This window comes from Raphanus sativus, chromosome 5 (genome assembly GCF_000801105.2).
Source record: "Raphanus sativus cultivar WK10039 chromosome 5, ASM80110v3, whole genome shotgun sequence".
NCBI lineage: Eukaryota > Viridiplantae > Streptophyta > Magnoliopsida > Brassicales > Brassicaceae > Raphanus > Raphanus sativus.
Window position 1 is genome coordinate 8884619 of NC_079515.1, and position 22289 is coordinate 8906907.

The 22289-nt window shown below is 34.9% G+C and overlaps 6 protein-coding genes across 6 annotated transcripts; all 6 read left to right on the forward strand.

Annotated features, from left to right (window-relative positions):
* The first annotated feature begins 892 nt into the window (after positions 1-892).
* LOC108862900 (purple acid phosphatase 18) lies at positions 893-3520 on the forward strand. The gene is made up of 5 exons (XM_018637166.2): positions 893-1100; positions 1506-2174; positions 2373-2561; positions 2730-2818; positions 3070-3520. Exons 1-5 carry the CDS (start codon positions 966-968, stop codon positions 3293-3295), a joined length of 1308 nt encoding a protein of 435 aa, XP_018492668.1. The 5' UTR covers positions 893-965; the 3' UTR covers positions 3296-3520.
* A 1415-nt stretch (positions 3521-4935) lies between these two features.
* Positions 4936-6332, forward strand: LOC108862902 (protein FATTY ACID EXPORT 6). The gene is made up of 3 exons (XM_018637167.2): positions 4936-5226; positions 5815-5902; positions 6056-6332. Exons 1-3 carry the CDS (start codon positions 5028-5030, stop codon positions 6126-6128), a joined length of 360 nt encoding a protein of 119 aa, XP_018492669.1. The 5' UTR covers positions 4936-5027; the 3' UTR covers positions 6129-6332.
* A 121-nt stretch (positions 6333-6453) lies between these two features.
* On the forward strand, positions 6454-9812 carry LOC108862903 (glycerophosphodiester phosphodiesterase GDPDL5). The gene is made up of 9 exons (XM_018637168.2): positions 6454-6869; positions 6957-7217; positions 7373-7482; positions 7562-8063; positions 8147-8188; positions 8263-8556; positions 8633-8775; positions 8850-9348; positions 9434-9812. The coding sequence occupies exons 1-9, from the start codon at positions 6782-6784 to the stop codon at positions 9706-9708; spliced, it is 2214 nt and encodes a 737-aa protein (XP_018492670.2). The 5' UTR covers positions 6454-6781; the 3' UTR covers positions 9709-9812.
* A 419-nt stretch (positions 9813-10231) lies between these two features.
* LOC108858131 (probable serine/threonine-protein kinase PBL23) lies at positions 10232-11788 on the forward strand. The gene is made up of 5 exons (XM_018632102.1): positions 10232-10346; positions 10427-10611; positions 10690-10879; positions 11055-11449; positions 11540-11788. Exons 1-5 carry the CDS (start codon positions 10232-10234, stop codon positions 11786-11788), a joined length of 1134 nt encoding a protein of 377 aa, XP_018487604.1.
* Positions 11789-15046: 3258 nt separating this feature from the next.
* Positions 15047-19799, forward strand: LOC108862371 (DNA polymerase I B, chloroplastic/mitochondrial). Its single transcript, XM_018636477.2, has 12 exons — positions 15047-15310; positions 15561-16218; positions 16314-16505; positions 16612-17291; positions 17487-17955; positions 18043-18138; positions 18346-18438; positions 18524-18718; positions 18788-18880; positions 18958-19164; positions 19245-19334; positions 19427-19799. The coding sequence occupies exons 1-12, from the start codon at positions 15189-15191 to the stop codon at positions 19586-19588; spliced, it is 3057 nt and encodes a 1018-aa protein (XP_018491979.1). The 5' UTR covers positions 15047-15188; the 3' UTR covers positions 19589-19799.
* Positions 19800-19965: 166 nt separating this feature from the next.
* LOC108862373 (protein LHCP TRANSLOCATION DEFECT) lies at positions 19966-20760 on the forward strand. The gene is made up of 2 exons (XM_018636478.2): positions 19966-20282; positions 20358-20760. Exons 1-2 carry the CDS (start codon positions 20010-20012, stop codon positions 20613-20615), a joined length of 531 nt encoding a protein of 176 aa, XP_018491980.1. The 5' UTR covers positions 19966-20009; the 3' UTR covers positions 20616-20760.
* Positions 20761-22289: the final 1529 nt, after the last annotated feature.

Sequence of the window (22289 nt, forward strand, 5' to 3'; positions counted from 1 at the left end):
AAGCATCTCCAATAAGTCCCCTCATTTTTAATGGGGTCCACCCTTAAATTAAAGGGATGAAGGGATGGTTCGCCAACAATCACCCTCATATTTACTTTTAGAAAAATTCACAATTTACACTTTAGTCCTAAATACTATTAATAATTAACAATAATCATTAAACTTTCAAAAAATAAAAATAACATACTATTTGAATCATATTAAAATAAAATAATTTTGAGAAAAAAATAAATATATAATTAAATATAACTATAAGTAGTATAAAAATGTTAATAAAATAATTTTAATCAAAATAGTTTTAAGAAAATATAACGATAAGTACTAAAATATGATATATAAAAAGTTATTCATGCTATTGTCAAACATATATAATTGTAGAGACTGAAGTGAAAAGTAAATAGTGTTTTAAGGGCCTCAACAGTGCCCCTCAAATCTGAGGGTCTACTGTTCATCCCCTTATAATTTAAAGGGATAAGGGTCTGTTGGAATGCAAAAGCCTTCAAAAAATGAGGGGATAAAGGTCTGTTGGAGATGCTCTTAGAGCATCTCCAACCCCACTCCATAATTTACTCCAAAATTGAGAATGGAGTTAAAAATGGAGTGGAAAATGGAGTGATGACCAAAAAATAAAAGCATTACTCTATAAATGGAGTAATGCTTTTATTTTTTGGTCATCACTCCATTTTCCACTCCATTTCCAACTCCATTCTCAATTTTGGAGTAAAATATGGAGTGGGGTTGGAGATGCCCTTAGACAGACAACATTTTTGTTCAAGAAAAAGAAAAGAGAAAAAAGACAGACAACATATTCAACTACGATTTCACCCTTGTGTAAATCAAAGTCATCACATTCACACGAGATATAACAAGGGCAATGTGGTCATACAAACGTGGCCTCCTCCCCGCGTAGATATAGTATTCCATATCCCTTTCCCCACTGAATCTGAAGGAGCTCTATCGCAGAAATGGAAAGAAAGCTTCTTGTGACCTTGTCTGTGATACTCTTTTCTTCTGTTGCGGCAGATGATTACGTCCGACCAGAACCTCGTCAAGCTTTACAGTTTCCATGGAAACAAAAGTCCACTTCTCAACCCGAGCAGGTAACTTAGGCTCCCCCCCCCATCCCCCATAGGGGTCGTTCCTCTGTTTTTTATCTTCTTCTTTTGATCTGATCCATTTCTGTGAAACCCATGTTTCTTCTGGTCTTATCTATGTCTGTTCTTGTACTGCATGTTGGTCTACGCTTGTTTTTCTCCGCAAAATCCGATCTTTTTTTGGTTAATAATACTATTAGTCCATAAATAATCCCATTTAATCGTGTCCTGCTTAGTCAAGATGTTTACTGTCTTCGAATCTTTAAAACTGTTGTTGATCATGAAAGACAACACTGTTGTCTGAGACCAATTAGAGCGAAGATATAATTGATAATGAGCATCAAAATGTCATGTTTTTTTTATTAAATGTCATGTTTTTTATATATACTGAGATGAGATTCATACATGCAGGTGCATATCTCATTGGCTGGAGACAAACACATGCGAGTGAGTTGGGTCACCAACGACAAATCATCCCCTTCCTTTGTTGAATACGGAACATCTCCAGGGAAATACTCTTTCCTTGGTCAAGGAGAGAGCACTTCTTACAGCTACATATTCTACAGATCAGGGAAGATACACCACGCCGTCATCGGTCCATTGGAACCAGACACTGTTTACTATTACCGTTGCGGTGGAGGAGGACCTGAGTTTCATCTGAAAACACCACCAGCTCAGTTCCCGATCACTTTCGCAGTGGCTGGCGATCTTGGTCAAACCGGTTGGACCAAGTCGACGCTAGATCATATCGATCAGTGCAGATACGAAGTGCATCTGCTCCCCGGTGATCTTTCTTATGCTGACTATATGCAGCACAAGTGGGACACGTTCGGAGAGCTTGTTCAGCCTCTGGCGAGTGTGAGGCCCTGGATGGTGACTCAAGGAAACCATGAGAAAGAGAATATTCCCTATTTGGTGGATGAGTTTGTGTCGTATAACTCGAGGTGGAAGATGCCTTATGCAGAGAGTGGATCAAATTCGAATTTGTATTACTCTTTTGAGGTTGCTGGTGTCCATGTGATCATGCTTGGCTCATACACAGATTATGATCGGTACTCAGATCAATACAATTGGTTAAAGGTGAGAGTTTTTACTTATCATCCATTTGTTGTGCGTATCTTCCTTTATTCCCACGTTAGGTCGAAGCAGTTAGCAAAATGTTACAAATCAAAACTGTTTTGTCATTGTAGTTTCTTAGGTTCTGATGTACTATCACTATCAGCAGTTTCTGTTACATTGCTTTCTTTAAAAATTGTTGTGTGCATATGATATGTGTAGGGTGATCTCTCAAAGGTGGACAGAGAAAGGACTCCGTGGCTAATAGCCTTGTTCCATGTACCATGGTATAACAGTAACGATGCCCATCAAAATGAAGGTGATGGGATGATGGCTGAAATGGAGCCTTTGCTTTATGCGAGCGGTGTGGATATTGTATTCACTGGCCATGTCCATGCTTATGAACGCACGGTATGATAAAAAAAAATGTATTAGCTTCTCTTCTAAGTCCTAAGTCCTAACAGAAAAAAGAATATGTTAATCGTCGTCTTGTTTCCGTATGATATTAATTGGTTTATTGTGCTGCTTGGCATCATGGGTTCCTTTGATATTAATTAGTTCGTTGTGATGGTTTGACAGAAACGTGTCAACAATGGTAAATCAGATCCATGTGGTCCCGTACACATAACTATAGGAGATGGAGGAAACAGAGAAGGACTAGCTCGCAAGTAATACCTCAAACTGATTACTTTTTCTGTTTTTATCAAACTTATTTTTCTATGTTATAACTTATTAAGTAAATTCATCAAAAAAACTTCTGATGTGTCCATGCTAAACCTGCTTTGTCTTAGTTATCTAGATTTGTTGAGCTAATTCAACAGATTATCTACCAGGACCTAATCACACTTTTTGGAGTGTCCTTGTCCTATGATGAAAGTAGGTGATACTGATTCTTAATGTATCATGTTTTTTTTTTCAGGTACAAAGATCCATCCCCAGAGTGGTCAGTCTTCAGGGAAGCAAGCTTTGGACATGGCGAACTTCAGATGGTGAATTCAACCCATGCGCATTGGACCTGGCATAGGAACGATGACGATGAGCCAACAAAATCTGATGAAGTTTGGTTAACCTCACTTGTGAACTCAGGATGTTGGACGGAGAAGAAATGGAATGAAAACCTCAGAAAAATACTCATGGAACCTTGATGATAAGTGAGAAACAGTAAAGTAGTCCGAAGTATATATAAAAATCTACAAGGTTGTGGTGTTAGACTATTGGCCACACCATAGTAGAAGACTTTCACAAGCTGCATAGAATTCCTAGTTTCAACTTTGAGATTTTGTAAGCTTGTAAACTTTGTGTTGTGATGTGTTGTATTGTTGTGACATTAATTACATTACATTTTTTATCTTAATGTGTTTTATATCCAATGTTCTTTTCCAAATGTTCTAAATGTCATGTTAAAAACAAAATGAAATTGTAAGAAGTACAACAAGACTTGGTTTTGCCAATGCAGACAACATGGTCTCGAGTTGATATTATTTTTAAAGATTAAAAACCAACTTCTGATATGTATATATTTTTTGGTTTTGGTTTTAGCTTTGAAAAAATGCCAATGATAAAAAGCTCCTATGGTGTTTACTAAAATGAAAAACTAACCGATTGTTGTTGTGTGTTTCAGATTAACTAAATTTTATACTAATTAATCTTAACATAACTAATATAGATTTTCCAAAAAAAGTCTAGATATCATACAAATAAATATTCGTAGACAGTCGAAACATTACAAGTGGTATCATAGCTAATTAGCTATTTTTTTCTGATCTAAGAGACGTCATGAAATTTATCGGGTGCACAACGAAGACGTTGCACTGTAAGTATGGATGAATGGTATCATTCTGATTTCTGGTATATGATGAAATATTTAATAGAATTTATTTGGTTATCTATGTCAACAAATAACACTTAGTTTTTCCGGCACACATTCATTTAAACTCTAGAATTAAAGTGTTTGGGATATAGTAGCAAAATAATGGATAATCTATCGAAAAATGATTCGCGATATATATTTATTTAAATTTTGCTTTTGCTTTGAAAGAATGCCAGTGATAAAGCTCATATGGCGTTTACTAAAATGAAAAAGAATCATAGTGTTGTTGTGTGTCCAGATCAATTGAAGTTTATACTAATTTTGATCTAAATATAACTATCAGTAGTAAAAAAAATCCAAAATTTGTAGAGGTTTTAGAAGCACAATCACTGATCTAGAGTTCTCATTTTTCAATGATTCGATGGAAATGGTTACAACTACTGACATTAAACTTTCATTATTGACATTATGTCATTTTCTTAAATACTACTCCATCCCTTCTATAAAAAATGTTATTTAGAAATTTTATTTCGATTATTTTTTTTTAAAAGATATTATATTTTTATTTGATGTATGATGAATTAAATAAATATATATTAATTATTAAAAAGATAAAAGAAAAATATGTAAAAATATACTGAAAATATGGAATGAATTCCTTTCGAAATAAAAAATAATTGTACGATAATGCTCTTTGTGAAAAGAGAGAGTAATTTTTTTTATTCAAAACATTCCCCCATTGCATTAATAGATACAATTTTCAATTCTAAATTATTAATTAGATTGTCCAAAATAAATAAATTATTAATTGTTGACAAAAAAATTATTAATTAGATAAGGCCGTAAAAGTAATGGGCTGTTAAATGGGTTTAGTTTAGTTGTCTCAAAACGATCGTTGACTAAAAAAGACAGACTTCTTCCACGCGCTCACCACCACACCAAACTCATTATAAAAAAAAAAAACTTATCAGTCTTTTTTTCATTACAAAACATATTGTCTTCATCTCAAGTTTCTTCTTCTACTTTCCCTGAAAAACAGGAATTTTCGCAAAACCCATCTCGAGAAAATGCATGATTTCTGCTTCACGATCCCGTACGGGATGCTTCTAATCGGCGGTGGGTTCATCGGATACATGAAGAAAGGAAGTATTACATCTTTCGCCGGAGGTGCAGGCACTGGTTTACTACTCATCCTCGCTGGATATCTCAGTCTCAAGGCTTTCGAGAAGAAGAAGAATTCATCCATCGCTGTTGTTCTTCAGACAGGTTTTTTCTTTTATGTCCCTTTTGGTTAACGTCTTTTTCAGGTTTAAGATGTCTTATGATGTTTAGAAAGATTTCGACTTTGCATATATGGTTCGGTTATGTCTTGATCGTTACATTAAATAAAATAGATTTTTCACTGACTTGTCAACTGAGGAAGGAATGTTTTTTTTTGCCTATGGTTCACTGTTTGGATCAAGAACTTGGGTTTAGTTATAGACTCTAGCTATGTTATGAAGGTTCCGTATCTTAATTAGACCACTTAGATCTCGATCTGAACAAATAGTTTTATCTGATGATCTGTTTCGTGTGATAATCAAAGATGAAAAAAGCCTACAGTTTACTGGTTTCTTGCCGGTAACATAGTAGTGTACATATCTCTTAAAACAAGATAATGTGTTAAGTGCTAATAATAGTCAAGGGTTGTTTCATATTTGATTTGTAAGATGTTGTACTTGTAGTTGAGTTGGTTCCTGATTTTAATTAGTCTTCTTACCAACCTTCAAGAACATTTCAAACAAGCTCACAGAATCTGTTTTCATTTTGCTATTTCAGTCACTGAATGTTTTTTTTTTTTTTTTTTGTATACAGTAATCTCAGCTGCCCTCACACTAGTCATGGGACAGCGTTACTTGCTCACTCAAAAGGTTATGCCAGCTGGTCTAGTTGCTGGGATCAGGTAAATATTTATTTCATCTTCTTTCTCATTTCCTTCCTGTCGTCAAATATCTAGCTTGACTATTGTATCTTTGTTTGCATCCAAGATTTGGCTTTTTTTGAGTTTCTACTCCGTTCACTTTTTTAACACTAGGGAACCATATTTGTATTGCAGTGCTCTCATGACCTGTTTTTACGTATACAAGATCGCTACTGGTGGCAATAAAATCCCATCAAAATCTGAATGATGGTTGTGCAACTATGGTTTCTCTTTTTTTCCTTTTCTTGTGGATTATAAATATCGTATGTGTTTCTGAGATTATTTTGTATTTGTTGTAGAAAGAACTTCATATAGTCATATGTGTTTCTGAGATTAGTTTCTGGTCATCGTGTTATTGTTAATAACAAACTGTTTTTGAGTCACATTTTATAATATCTGACGTTTTCGTACACATTATTGGTCTGAGTATTGAGCAACTTGATATTCAAAACTTCTTTGTACATATGAGAACGGCAAATCTTGAACGTTAGCTGATCTATTTCCGAAAGCATACATGGTCCATAAATGGAGGTGACACAGTTTTAGAAATTGGGCGTCCCTCAAGCTAGAAATGTTATGGAGACCTAATGAGATATGTGGAGATAGATTCACATGCTAGCTATCTTTACTTAAAGTCTCCAGCTAAGATGAATTTTGATTCCAGTTTCCACATAAACGACATTAGTCTCAACAAAGATAGAATAAAGTTGCAATAAGTGCTGCTGGAGAATAAGATTACGTTTTGAAGCTGAACTTTCCTTTTTGAGGAAGTGGTAGTTAATGTAACTTTTTATTGCTAAACAGCTCATAAGTACAATTATTCACTCCCATCTTCATCAAGAAAAATCTCCAGTAATAACCATGGTGTTCCCTAGGATGGTTTTTCTGATTCTGCTCAACTTTTTCATTTTACAGACTGTTTCATCAAGTTCTTGGAAGACATTGCACGGTCAGAGACAGTTTCTTTCACTTTTGTAACACCTGAATCTTTATGATGTTGTTACTTACACTTTTTGTTTTATTTGTTTCTTGGCAGGGAAACCTCCTGTTGTGGTTGCTAGAGGAGGGTTCTCTGGTTTGCTTCCAGATTCCAGTGAAAATGCATACTTGATGGTGAAATTGACAACTTCTCCAGACGTAAAACTGTGGTGTGACCTTCAGCTAACAAAGGACGGTGTCGGAATCTGCTTCCCAAATCTGAACCTTGACAACGGTTCTAATGTCAAGGACGTTTACCCTAATCACAAAGAATGGTTTTCTGTTGGTTTCACATGGAAAGAACTCTCTACTGTGGCTTGTAAGTGGTTCTTTAAGTATCTTTTCTCTTTGAACCCTCTTTTTGCAAGTAAAGGTTTCTTTGAATCAAAATGTTGTTCAACAACTCTGGAATAGTTTCAATTCAATTTTTTTTTTTTTGATGATTATATGCTCAAGTTTTTTTCCTCTCAACAGTGAAACAGGGTGTTTTCTCAAGATCACAAGTCTTTGATGATGTTTCCTATATGGTGCCTGTTGAAGAAGTAGCAAAACTAGGGACTTCAGGCCTTTGGTTAAACATTCAGGTAAAAATGTATATACTCTTTTGTATACCAATTTTCATAAGATCATGACTAAATCTTCTCCTTGTTACTGTTCTTACAGCACAGTGATTTCTACACGCAACACAACTTGAGCATGAGAAACTTTGTTCTGTCTCTACCAAGCCACGCGAAAATCAACTTCATATCCTCTCCAGACATCAGTTTTCTGAAGAGCATGAAAAAAGATGTCAAACCAACTAAGACAAAGCTCATCTTTAGGTTTTTGAGTCAAGACCAGATAGATCCTTTCACCAACCAATCTTACGCCTCTCTTGCCAAGAACCTAAGCTATATAAAAACTTTTGCAACTGGCGTTCTTGTTCCAAAATCTTACATATGGCCTGTAAGTTCAGATCTTTACCTGCAACCCCACACGTCGCTTGTGTCAGATGCTCATAGACATGGCTTGCAAGTATTCGCCTCAGAGTTTGCCAATGATGCCGTATTTGCGTATAACTACAGCTATGATCCAACGAACGAGTATTTATATTTCATTGACAATGGGAACTTCTCTGTTGATGGTTTCTTATCAGACTTTCCTCTGACTCCATACAGAGCCATCAGTAAGTAAAACAAAACTCTGCTACTTAACTTTCTCTTCCCATTTCATACTAAGTAACCAAGAGTCATGTTTGGTTCTCCACAGATTGCTTCTCTCATTTGAACAAAAAAAAAGCTAAAAAGCAAGGTAGATGCATTGATTATATAAATGACCTTTCTTACATTTATTTATTGCAGTCTGACCCATTTTGATATTTACAGCTAATGTAACTATTATTTCCAAGGACGGAGCGAGTGGAGACTTCCCTAGCAGTACTGACTTAGCATATGAGAAAGCTGTGAGGGACGGCGTTGACATTATTGATTGTAATGTTCAGATGTCTAAAGACAAGATCCCATTTTGCATGAGCTCCATAGATCTTATGAGCAGCACCAATGTCTTTGACACAAGCTTCAAAAATCTGTCATCAACAGCTTCAGATATTAAGGAGACAACTCAGAGAAGTGGAATCTTCACTTACAGCCTGACCATGTCTGAGATACAAACCTTGAAGCGTAAGAAAGAAGCTACAAAGCTAAAATGAAGACTCAATCAATATATGCACTAATAATATCTTCCTTTCATTTGCAGCTGTCATTTCGAATCCTCAGGGGACGTATGGTTTATTCAGAAACCCAAGAAACAAAAACCTCGGGAAGTTTCTTACACTAGCCGAGTTCTTGTTGCTTCCTAACCGTCACAGCTCTCTCTCAGGCATCTTGATAAAAGTGGAGGTTAGACTTCTGTATGTGTGAATAATGACCAAACACATGGTTCTTGTCTTGATATAGCATTCTCTGTTTCTTAGAATGCAGCTTCTCTAGCAAAAGATCAAGGAGTCAGCATAGTTGATGCTGTACTAGATGAACTCAAGAGAGCTACTGCTACTCGAGAAACCTATACAATATTGATCCAGTCTACTGATAAGGCTGTCCTGATGGAGTTCAAGGAGAAGCGGAAGATGAGTAACGATGAGCTGGTCTATGTAGTTGATCAAGACGTCGACGGTGTGACAGATCCCGCAATCAAAGACATCAAGAGTTTTGCAGGCTCCGTTGTCATCAGTAAGAAGTCAGTTGTTCCATACAACGGAGGGATCGCCAGGCTTAAAAGCGAGACAAGCGTTGTCCCAAGGCTGAGATCAAGCGGTCTTCGTGTGTACGTTGAGACATTTAGCAACGAGTTTATAAGCCAACCGTATGACTTTTTCTCTGATCCAACGGTGGAGATAGACTACTTTGTCAGAGGAGATCCTGAGGTTGATGGCATCATTACTGACTTCCCAGCGACCACTGCAAGATACACAAGTAAGTAAAGAGTCTCCTCTTCTCTATCTTTGCTTCTTTTAAATGTTTCTTGAGCCAAATCTGAAGTAAAATATTTGATTTGCAGAGAACCAGTGCTACAGCAAAATGGGTCTGATTGGAACCGGTGGGCTCGTGCCTTTGGCCAATCCAGAGATTATTTCGCCAGCTGAAGCTCCATATCCACCACTATTTGACTCAAATGTCACGGAACCACCTCTGCCTGCAGTAAGAAGCCAGCCTCCTGCTCCTACTCCTACTCCTGCTGCACCAGCAAAGGCGAAGTCAAAGGCACAATCAGTACAAGTTTCCTTTACGTCTAGAACCATGCTGGTTCTTGTGAGCTTCTTTATCATAGCTTAGTGCTTTTAACTGACTTCGACTGCAAGTAAAACTATGAAGCACAATGTTTAATTAAGTATGTCAGATTTCTATTAAAATATTTGAAATTTCAATTTCAATTTCTAGAAGAGTATATTAATAGAAAATATGGAAATGGATAAACAGTACATACCTAAAAATCCAACAAAAACCAAATTTAGATGATCTTATCTCATCTCTGTTCCAACGGATTCTTCACCAACACTAACAAAAAGTAAAAAAAATTAAACATATTTGGTAGCAAAATCAACATCTCATTTGCGTTGTTCCTCCTCCTTTTGAGGCCAAAAGAGACCAGATTCATATCTTTTGGTTTCTTCAACGGCCAGCAAACCCTTTTGTCATCTTCCAACAGCAACCAAAATCTTGTTCGTCTGAGAATTGTCTCTATCCCTTTTGGTTTCGAGGTTGAAAGAACATCCATGAACTTCCAGTAATTAAAATCATTTTTCTTGCAGTAAAAAATCCAGGAAGATATAATATATAAACAACATAACATTACATGATGAAAACGAATTGCTTGTTCTGTTGTACGTCGGAGAGACGATCATCATCGAGACAAAGCATCAAAGACTGTGCAAATACCCATCTTTCTAGATCTGACATCTCTTGTAAAACAGGTCCCCAGTTTACATATCAAATCCTTAAAAGCTTTTCTATCTAAAAGAAAAAAAAAGCTGACATATATATAGAACTGCAGATAGTAGTAGGAGAAGATATATATCCGAGGAGATAGCAAAACTGGGGAGAGGGAACATCATCAGTGCTCAGATATTTACATTCAGAGAGCTCTGCGTCGCCACCAAGAACTTTAACCCTGAGAATCTGCTCGGTGAAGGCGGTTTCGGAAGGGTTTACAAAGGCCACATAGAAACCAATGAAAAGGTATATATACGACATCTCCTTTTATGTATCCTTGTTGAAGTGGTTTTGATTCTGATTCTTTGAATTTGAATTATTCAGGTTGTTGCGGTTAAGAAGCTAGACAGGAATGGCTACCAAGGGAACAGAGAGTTCCTTGTTGAAGTCATGATGTTGAGTCTCTTACATCATCAAAACCTTGTCAATTTGGTTGGTTACTGCGCTGATGGTGATCAACGGATTCTTGTCTACGAATATATGCAAAATGGCTCATTAGAAGATCATCTTTTCGGTATTATATATAACTCAACGTTACAAAACAACATACATACTTTTATATTTTATAGTTTTAAAATATGTTATATTTTTTTTAAAATATGATATATTTTTTTATAGTTTTAAAATATGTTATAGTTTAAAAATATGTATTCTATAGTTTAAAAATATATTATATTTTTTTATTTCAGAATTGGCGCGGAACAAGAAGAAACCGTTGGATTGGGACACAAGGATGAAAGTTGCAGCAGGAGCAGCGAGGGGGCTTGAGTATCTACACGAAATAGCTGATCCTCCCGTGATCTACAGAGACTTCAAGGCCTCCAACATATTGCTTGACGAACAATTCAACCCAAAGCTTTCGGATTTCGGTTTAGCCAAAGTCGGTCCGACCGGTGGACAGACTCACGTCTCGACCAGAGTGATGGGAACGTACGGCTATTGCGCACCTGAGTATGCTCTTACAGGACAGCTCACTGTGAAGTCCGATGTGTACAGCTTCGGAGTCGTGTTCTTGGAGATGATCACAGGAAGAAGAGTGATCGACACGACAAAACCAAGTCAAGAAGAGAATCTAGTGACTTGGGTAATGATGATAACAATGACGTGCAAAGTCTTTTTTCACTTTCTCTATCTTTTGTTTATAAGCGTTTTCTTGAATGGGTTGAATGTGCAGGCGATTCCGTTGTTTAGAGATAGGAGAAAGTTCACGCTAATGGCGGATCCGTTGCTTGAAGGGAAGTACCCGATGATAGGATTGTATCAAGCGCTTGCGGTTGCAGCGATGTGTCTTCAAGAAGAAGCAGCAACGAGACCAATTATGAGTGATGTGGTCAGTGCGCTCGAGTACTTAGCTATGACCAAACCCAAATTAGATGGAGAAGCTGTACAAGACAAGGGGAATAATAATAAACAGATTAACTAGAGCTTGATCCATACTTTTGATTCTTTTATTTTTATAAATTGTTTCGTGACATTTTTAAAATATAGATTATTTAGATATTTTTAGGTTCATATGAATCTACTCGAATTCCGTCCATAAATTTATAATATCCGAGTGGATTTTAATTTTAAAACAAAAAATAATATAAATATTTCCGTGAACAAATATTTTTTTAACCAGTTTGAGTTTTCGTCACAAATGAAAAAATTTCATTCAAATATATAAAATATTATTGTTACACGAAAAATAAATAATATGAATTATTATAGTAAATACAATTAATGAAATAGTTAGGAAAAGTAAAAAAGAAGATATAATAAAACATCTTAAAATATATAAGTTCTATTTAATACCTTATGAAAAGTTCTATCGAAATAAATTAAAAATACAATAGACGAAGTAGTTCGAATTAATTTTAAAAAGAATGAAAATCTATGAAAATTCACTTAAAATTAGGCAATTAATATTTTGTACATCTGTTTTAATAGAATACTAGTTGTTTTGCCCGCACTTGCGGGCTTAATAGTTTTTCAAAAGTATAAACAAATATACTATAAATTCAAAAACCTTAAAATAATTTTTCTCATATTTTTAAAATATTTAATAACTAACTAAATAGTAATTTGATATTCAATATCTTTTATTTTAATAAAATATCCTTTGTTACGTAAAATAAACTTAAAGTATCTATATATACATAAATTATATTTATTTTTAAAATATATGATGTTAAATATTTTAGATAATATAATATAAAATATTGTAGATAATGATGAATACCAAACTAATGATTTTTAATTTATGGGTAATTATATATTAACAAATATAACCTAATTACTTATTAAGAATAATAAAAATTTAACGCTCTAAATTTAAACGTGAGAACGAAAGAATTATTTTTAGATAACAACACAATACATAAGAATTATCTTATTTTTAAACTACTTTATATCTTATCTTTTAATTTTTATAATAGAAGTAATTATTTTAAGATAACAATACAGTATATAAGGTATCTTATTTTATTAAAAAATAATATGATTAATATAAATTCGTTTTTAATTATATATACAAATTCATTAAAGATAGTATCGATATTAAGGATAATAACGAAACAAACATTCAAACAGAAAAAAATTGTTGACAAAAAAATTAATGTATAAGATAAGAACATTTTCTATGTATTGTTATTTTCATTTCTAAATGCAGAAATTTCTGTTTTCCTATAAAATATTATTTCTTTATTACAAAATCATAATTATAATGGTCTTTTAACTTTAAAAATTTAATAACTATAGCTAAAAAGCACTTTTGGAAATACCTTTTTAATATAAAAATAGAATCACATTTTTCTTTACATAATAGTCTTTTAAAAAAAATTAATTTAAACAAAGTCATAATTCTGTGGAACTCTTGAAAACGTGTTTGGAAAAGAAAATACAAATATGAGGTACTTGTTGTAAATAAAAAATTAATAATTTCAAAATATTTTTTTTTGGAGGTAGATATTTTGAAAATATATTTAAAATATAATTTTCATTCCTAATAAATATTTTGAAACAAATAAAGACAAATAAATGTTAACTTTTCTACTTAAATAACTAATATTTTTTTTGCAACTGAATAATAAAAATAAAATACCCCAAAAATCACTTTAACAAACAAATATAAATAAATTTATTGTTATTGCTCATATACATCATTAATAAATTTAAAAACTTAAAATAATGTCCCATGACAGATTACATTTATAAAAATAGAAATATATTTTTTATTTTTTATTAAACTATTTTAAATATTTTAGTTTAATGATAAATCCAATTATTATATATTAATAATTATATAAATTAACAAATAAGAAAGAAAAATATAGATAAACATAAAAATAAATACATTGAATTGTATTTTTTTTTCAAACACGTTTTCATATAATTTTTTGAGATAATATTTATAATATAATTTGAGATATTTTTTCAAGTAAGTTATTTTTTTAGTTTTCCAAAAATATTAGATCTTAATTTTTTATTTTCAAACTACATTAAAATATATTATTTTCTGATAACAACACAGAATATATAAGAATTATCTTTTTATTTTTAAAACATATTTTAATTTCTGAATAATAACTTTTATTATGACAGTTTATTGAATTATCTTGTTCAACAAATTTAAAATTCGTTTTTATTTATGGCTAATATTTCTAATATTAATTTATAATTTATAATCAATAATCTAATCTAATAAATTACATATAAAATCATTAAGGGTACTATCGATATTAACCGCTCTAACTTTTAACGTGAGAGTTCCGTTACAAAAAATTACTTCGCAAATAATAGTATAGATATAAAACAAATAGATGAGGAAAAATCTAAGCTTTAAACAATATGTTGCTATTTGTAATTTTTAATGATCTGTTTTAGGAAGTTTGAGAGTTTCTGCGGAGAATAATTTTTTTGTTGGTTTCAGATTTCAGACTTTTCTCCTGGTACAATGTGCAAATTAGGCATGGGTGTGTTCATGTATTCGTTTAGATTTTTAGGCAATGTTCTAAAAATCGGTCAAACAACCACTAGACCTAGATTATGTAATAAACTAGTCATAATCAAAATGAATTTTCTTTTAAATTGGTCTAATGGACTTAAACCGGTCTAAATTAGTTTAAATAACTCAGTTGTCTAAATCAATACAAATTAGTCTACATAGTTAAATCAAATAGACTAAATATATTACATTCACCAACAGTTTGTCTAAATAAGTGATACTCTTTTCTTTTCTTTAATTTTGTTTCTATTTTTGTATATCTAATTTTTAAATATTTCATCAAAGTAATTTTTAATTAAGTACAACTAACATAGAATATGTAATATAAAATATATAAAAATAAAGAAATGATTGATTAATGCCTAAATCTCGGATAGGTTTTGCATAATCCGTTTAACTACCGCCTAAAAGTCTCTTAAACATTGATTTGGATTAAGTTTGGTTAATATATAATATAATAGGCTAAAATAAATAATATAATAGGCTAAATATCATAATTTCAGATAATAACATTCATATTACTATAATTTATAAATAGTAAATTATTTATATTTATTTTATTATATTATAATTATTTAGGCATTTTATAAAATATCATTACGGTTCAAGCGAGTTTACTGGCTGAGCACCAAAGTTTTCTTAAACAAATATTTAACTTTAAGAAAAGGGGGAAAGGGTTTAAAGGGGTTGGTCATTGAGTGAGGGTAATGGCGACCAGCTCAGCTGTGTGAGAAAACGACAAAACTCGCCACCACTAAAACCCTTTTCTTCTTTTATCCCCTCCCCTCTCCTCTCCAATCCCTTCAAGCTGGGAAGAAGACTATCTTCGCTTACGGCCATGGGGGTCTCTCTCCGCCACTTCTCTCCTTCTTCTTCTTTCTGGCTCTCGCGCCGTCCTCGCTCTTCTTCTTCTTCTTCCCTTCTTTCCTCACTCGTGCCTCGCCATACAATCCTTACCAGGTCTTATCTCTTCTCCCTCTCCTTTTGTCTGCTGCTCTTATTGAAGTTTTATCAAAAGGGTTTTACAAATAAAAACTCTTATCTTTACTTATTCCTCAATTGCGTCTGTTTAAAGTTTTATAGATGAAGAAGCTGTATAGAGGCTAATGTGTTCCTGTGGAAGTTCCATACATTGAATGTTTAACCCTTTTGGTTAAGTAGAGAGCAATGTATCTAAAAGTAGCTGATACCATTTTCTTATGATTTGCAGAAAAGTAGCTATCACTAATGGAAACGCTAGATACTGCACTGCTACAGCTTCTGGTGGTATCCATGGGTTTCACCCTTCAGGTCGTCAAGGGACTTCTACTATTGAGTTTAGCGGAGAGTGGAAACTTAGTGTTGGATCTAAGACGGCCATAATGGTTCCACCAACTGTGAAACTAAACGGAGCTGTAAGTGCTTGGAGAAAAGGGGAAGTCAATCAGGATGATGCTTCCGGTAACTATTTCAGAAGCTTCGTCCCAAAGATAGATGATGTTCAATCTTACGGAAACTACCAGCTAGAACCCAGAGGTGACGTTACCACGGTTGATAGAGAATTGAATAGCTTTGCGCAACAGAAGAGTCTAAGAGGACCACCTCTCGTAGCGTTGCCAAGGAAGAATGTTAAGGCTAGGGAGAAGATAGATGACGAGGATGTGCGTGGAAGACAAAGACCTCTTGTTGCTTCTTTTGACAGTGCAAGAAATGAGAGTACGGTAACCATTTCCAAAGTGGGGAAACGGACCGACCTGTCGAGAGTACGCGCGAACCTTACAAAAATATATAATAAGGTTCGTGTTGTCGATAATGTGTCTACCGCAAAGGAAATTGTGGCCAAGCTCGTGAATCAATATAGGGATCTCGTCCATGCTTGCGATACTGAGGTATGTGGTCACTCACTTACATTTGTTATTCACAAAGCCTCTGAACTGCTGCTAATGCACTGCGTCTCATGGTACTGATATTATGAGTTCTTTAGGTGTCGAGGATTGATGTGAAGAGTGAAACACCTGTGGACCATGGCGAGCTTATATGTTTCAGTATATATTGTGGATCAGAAGCAGACTTTGGAGATGGAAAGTCATGTATATGGGTGGATGTTCTTGGTGAAAATGGCAAGGATGTCTTGGCTGAGTTTAAGCCATTTTTCGAAGACTCATCCATTAAAAAAGTGAGTTCTAAACTAAAAACAACTTGCTGCTGTTCTTCACTTTGCCTCTCTCCTTTGTTTAGTTGAAGGCACTCACGACTTCTGATTGGTGATATTTAACTTATAGGTATGGCATAACTACAGCTTTGATAACCACATTATAAGAAATTACGGAATCAAGCTTTCTGGTTTTCATGGTGATACAATGCACATGGCACGATTGTGGGATTCTTCGAGACAGACAGCAGGTGGTTATTCGCTTGAAGCACTCACAAGTGACCCAAGAGTTCTTGGGGGAACTGAAACAAAGGAGGAAGCAGAGCTATTCGGTAAAATATCAATGAAGACGATTTTCGGCAAGGGAAAACTGAAGAAAGATGGAACTGAGGGGAAACTGGTGGTCATTCCACCTGTTGAGGAGCTACAAAAAGACGACCGAGAAGCTTGGATCTCGTACTCTGCGTTGGATTCGATAAGCACACTAAAGCTTTACGAGAGCATGAAGAAACAACTGCAGGTGAAGAAATGGTTTCTTGATGGGAAGCTAGTTTCAGGAAAGAACATGTTTGACTTTTACCAAGAGTATTGGCAACCTTTTGGTGAACTTCTTGCTACAATGGAAGCGGAGGGGATGCTAGTAGATAGGGAATATCTTGCGCAGATTGAGATTGTAGCCAAGGGAGAACAGGAAGTTGCTGTTTCTAGGTTCCGGAGTTGGGCCTCGAAGCATTGTCCTGATGCAAAGCATATGAATGTTGGCAGTGACACGCAGTTAAGACAGCTCTTTTTCGGTGGCATTTCTAACAGGTATGCTTCTTCCAAGTCTTCATCTGAACTGCCTTTGTATTTGACATGTACCATATACCACTTTAATACAAGTAAACCAAGTGCGCGATACTCTACCATGATTAAACCAAGAAACACACATGCAGCTCTCAATTAAATTTTTTTTTTTCTTAGTGCTTATTTTCTAACGCTAAGTTTTGTTAATTTCTGTTACAGTTTTAATGGTGAGGATCTTCCATATGAAAAACTGTTCAAAGTCCCCAATGTTGACAATGTGATTGAAGAAGGTAAAAAAAGAGCCACGAAGTTCCGGAATATCAAACTGCATAGGATTAGTGACAATCCTTTGCCGACTGAAAAGTTCACCGCCTCAGGCTGGCCTTCTGTTAGTGGAGATACTTTGAAAGCATTAGCTGGGAAAGTCTCTGCAGCGTATGACTTTACAGAGGTAGCTGCAGATGATAATTCTCTAGAAGAAAACATCGGAGATGAGGAGTCTATGTCGCTGCCAGATGAAATTTTGGAACCACAAACATCTGTTGAATCAGACACATCTGCTTTTGGAACAGCGTTTGATGCGTTTGGAGGGGGTGAGAGTGGAAAGGAGGCTTGCCATGCAATTGCTTCACTGTGCGAAGTTTGCTCCATTGATTCCTTAATATCCAATTTTATTCTTCCTTTGCAGGTATATTTTTTTCTTGTTAAAATAATGTTCCCTGTGTGTTTGAGCTTCTATAGGTTACTTGACTATGTTTTTTTTTCTATAATGCAGGGAAGTAATGTATCAGGCAAAGATGGTCGTGTCCACTGCTCCCTGAATATCAACACTGAAACTGGACGGTTGTCAGCTAGAAGGCCAAATTTGCAGGTACATGGCGTGAACTTTAGACTTTTAGCTGCCTTGAATGAAGAAGATGCAATTAAGTAACTAAGCTTCTCTATTTCTGTACTGGTGAAGGCTTTCAAAACTTTGAAAATGTTCGTGTTATGAAAAAGGACTATATCAATAGTACTTATGGTCTAGTGATTGTATGCTAGAATTTTGTTAGTGAAGTTTTCTGTTCTTGCTGTGTAGAACCAACCTGCGCTGGAGAAAGATCGGTACAAGATCCGTCAGGCCTTTATAGCGTCACCTGGAAACTCTCTTATTGTTGCTGATTATGGCCAGGTGAAAATATAAAGCTATTATTATCTTCTATGATGACTAGTACGTTACATTCGCCTGTTGAATGAAGCGATATTTCTATCTACAGCTGGAACTTAGGATTCTGGCACATCTTGCTCGTTGCAAAAGCATGATGGAAGCTTTTGTGGCCGGTGGTGACTTCCACTCAAGAACAGCCATGAATATGTATCCGCATATTCGTGAAGCTGTCGAAAATGGTGAAGTGCTCCTTGAGTGGCATCCACAACCTGGACAGGAGAAGCCGCCAGTGCCATTATTAAAGGTTTACTTCTGCTTCATGTGAAACAAATAGATGGTTAGGAAATAACAAAATGTTTTGTTACTTACTCAGGACGCCTTTGCTTCTGAGAGAAGAAAAGCTAAGATGCTCAACTTTTCGATTGCATATGGGAAGACTGCTATTGGGCTTTCTAGAGACTGGAAGGTACTATCAACTAACCTCCTGGAGTTGTTGCTTGAGTTCTCATAATAAGCTTACAAAAGCCCATTTCCACATTTCAGGTTTCGGTAGAAGAAGCTCAAGAAACAGTTAATCTCTGGTATAATGACAGACAAGAAGTCCGGAAATGGCAAGAGCTACGCAAGAAAGAAGCTATACAAAATGGGTATGTGCTGACTTTGTTGGGAAGGGCTCGTAAGTTTCCTGCATACCGTTCACGTGCCCAAAAGAACCATATCGAACGAGCAGCAATCAACACTCCTGTTCAGGTCTGTCTGCCCTATCATCAGATCTTTAACCGTCTTCCACTTCCTCGTCTTATAAACCCCAATTGCTACTATTACTGCAGGGAAGTGCGGCTGATGTCGCCATGTGCGCTATGCTGGAGATAACAGCAAATGAACGTTTAAAGGAGCTTGGTTGGAAGCTGCTTCTACAAGTAAACACTAGACACACACTCTTCAACATAACCACGTTTAGGCTTAAATCATATCTAAATGATTGTTTTTTGGGCTACTATTGTGGAAACAGGTTCATGATGAAGTAATCTTGGAAGGACCAAGTGAATCAGCCGAGATAGCTAAAGCCATAGTTGTGGACTGCATGTGTAGACCTTTCAACGGCAAGAACATCCTCTCAGTCGATTTATCTGTTGATGCCAAGTGTGCTCAGAACTGGTATGCTGCTAAGTAAGATGAATAGAGCCAACAATCTTTTTCTTCACGGCTACTGAAAGCTTCACTAGGAGACGCTGTTCTAGCTTTTTTTTTTGTTTAGCTCATCAGCTTTGTAAAAAATATGTTCATATGCGGGAAAAAAACAAACGCTCACTTTGCTTATCACAATGAAAGCTATCTGTATTGAAACAGTTCGATTGTGTAAGTAAATGTTAGGTTTTTGACAATTTCTCTAGTGTTTATACTTTGATGTATGGTTACACTTCCAACGAAAGCCTCTGTTCAGAAAAGAGGCTTCTCCGAGTTTTATTATCTAATCCAACGGTTGGTAAGTTGACCAATAAGAGAACTAGTGATATCTTATCCAGATAACATAAAAGAGGAGAAAACGAGTGGATGATATTAACTAAAATCTCAGAAGAATCATTGAGGCAGCCATGGCTTCCATTTCATCATGCAGAGCTCCTTCTACGAGCTTCTTCTTCTCTACAACCAAAACTATCAACAGTTCTTCTCCTTCCTCAGTAAGACTCTCCTCTCGGTTTCTTGGAACTCGGGTTGTGAAGCTCAGTAGTATCGGACTCGGACCCTCCAATGGGTCTAGAGCCACTTGCTGGTTCAAGTTCGGAAAGAACGGTGTCGATGCTGAGAATGCTGGCATCTATGGCAGCCAGTCACGGGATGATTTCGACAGAGACGATGTCGAGCAGGTTTGTCTTCACTTCTACGTTCTTGAATCATTTATAAAGCTTTAATATATGTTCTTGGTTCTTGGTGATTTGCAGTATTTCAACTATATGGGGATGCTTGCGGTGGAAGGAACCTACGATAAGATGGAGGCTCTTCTCAACCAAAACATTCATCCTGTAGATATCCTTTTGATGTTAGCAGCATCAGAAGGAGACAAGCCTAAGATCGAGGAGCTCCTCAGAGCCGGTGCTAACTACACTGTCAAGGACGCTGATGGAAGAACTGCTCTTGACAGAGCCAACAGCGAGGAGATCCGTGATTTGATCCTTGGATCCATCACTCAAAAGGCTTGACAAAATCTTCACTACAAGCTTCTTATTACAGAGAAGGTGATATCTGTTTTTGGTACCTGTAGTTGAAATCTCAGTCGTCTCAATGTGTTGTTAACTTTTAAAGTTTGGTCCAAAGCCTAAGTGAGTGAGCTGCAACTTTAAAGTATAGACTGATTCTATTACCAGAAGGCAACCTTTTTTCTCTTAGCAAACGTTTACAAAACCAAAAAAATATTTAAAGCCAAATTAAGATTCAAACTGAAATAGACACCAGAAACCAGTCACAAGTATCATTAAACATGGGATAATTATATTCATTTAAGTTAGATTGACAACTTTTACTGAGCATGCATCAGGCTGTAGTTTGGCTACTATATATATCAGCAGCTGCATACTCAATCATCAACTAATAACAGTTTTTGAAGTGTTCATAGCTAGTGTGCATCTTACAATCTCGAGCATCTGTTTCATCAAACCACAACTACATGCTTTACTGCATATGTTTCATGCACCAAAAAAAAAACAAATTTACATTTGCCAAAGAAAAGATAGTTTAAGTGAAAAACATAAAAGAGAACTTTGACAGGTGCAGAATGTTTAAACACAGTTGGTCTTAAAAATGAATGGAAAATAAGAGGGTTGAAAGACTCACTCATGACCCACCATTCAATGATCAGTACTATCCTTGAAAGCAAAAAGTCTCAAACTTTTATTGGGTTTTGCTAGCCTATGGTGGTGCCTCACTGAAGAGGAGTGTGATTTTCTTATATATTTTTTTTTAGAAGAAGACTGTGATACCTACAAAATAGGGTTGGGCATAACTACTCGGTACTCGGCTTGTACCCGCTACTTGCTCCGTACTCGGCTTGAAAAAACAAGTACTTGATATTAACAAATCAAGTAACAAATATCTAATTTTTATTACTTGCAAATACAAGTTAAGTATCAAGTTTCGCTATTTTTTTTAACTACTTGCCTCGTTACTTGCTACTCGTTTTCTCATATACTCCCTCTGTTCCTAAATACTTGATGTTATGGATTATGGCACAAGAATTAAGGAATATATTTTTATCTTAAAAAATAGCATTGAAAAGAAAAATTAAAACTAATCCAACCAATAATCAAAAAGATTATAAGATTCTATTGGTCACACAGTTTTCAATAAAACTATAATTAATATAAAAATATCAAAACATCATCTATTTTGAAACATCCAAAACTCTCCAAAACATCATCTAATTTGGAACGGAGGGAGTAACAATTACTAGATCTTGATCCGCGCTTTGGAAGCGCGGAATATTTTACGATGAAAAATTTCACGAATAACTTAATAAATATTTTGGTAATTTTTAAAGAGTGTGTATTTAAAATATTTTTGCATTTAAATTAGTGTTTTTAAATTCAACCCGATTGTGATTACACCGGTTAATCCGGAGATCTGACAATTCAATTTAGGTTCTTAAAATATTCATATTAAAAAAATTACTACCCGAGACTAACCGATTGAACTGATGGATGACCGATATGTAATCTAATTTGATTTAAATTATAATTTTTTCATAATTTGTAATCTTATAATCCAAATTTTAAAGTTCATTATTTTACAATTTATGAAATTATGACGTTTCTACAAAATTTTAAAGAGAAAATGATAGATATAAAATAACTAAAATTAATTATTGTATTGTTCGGAAA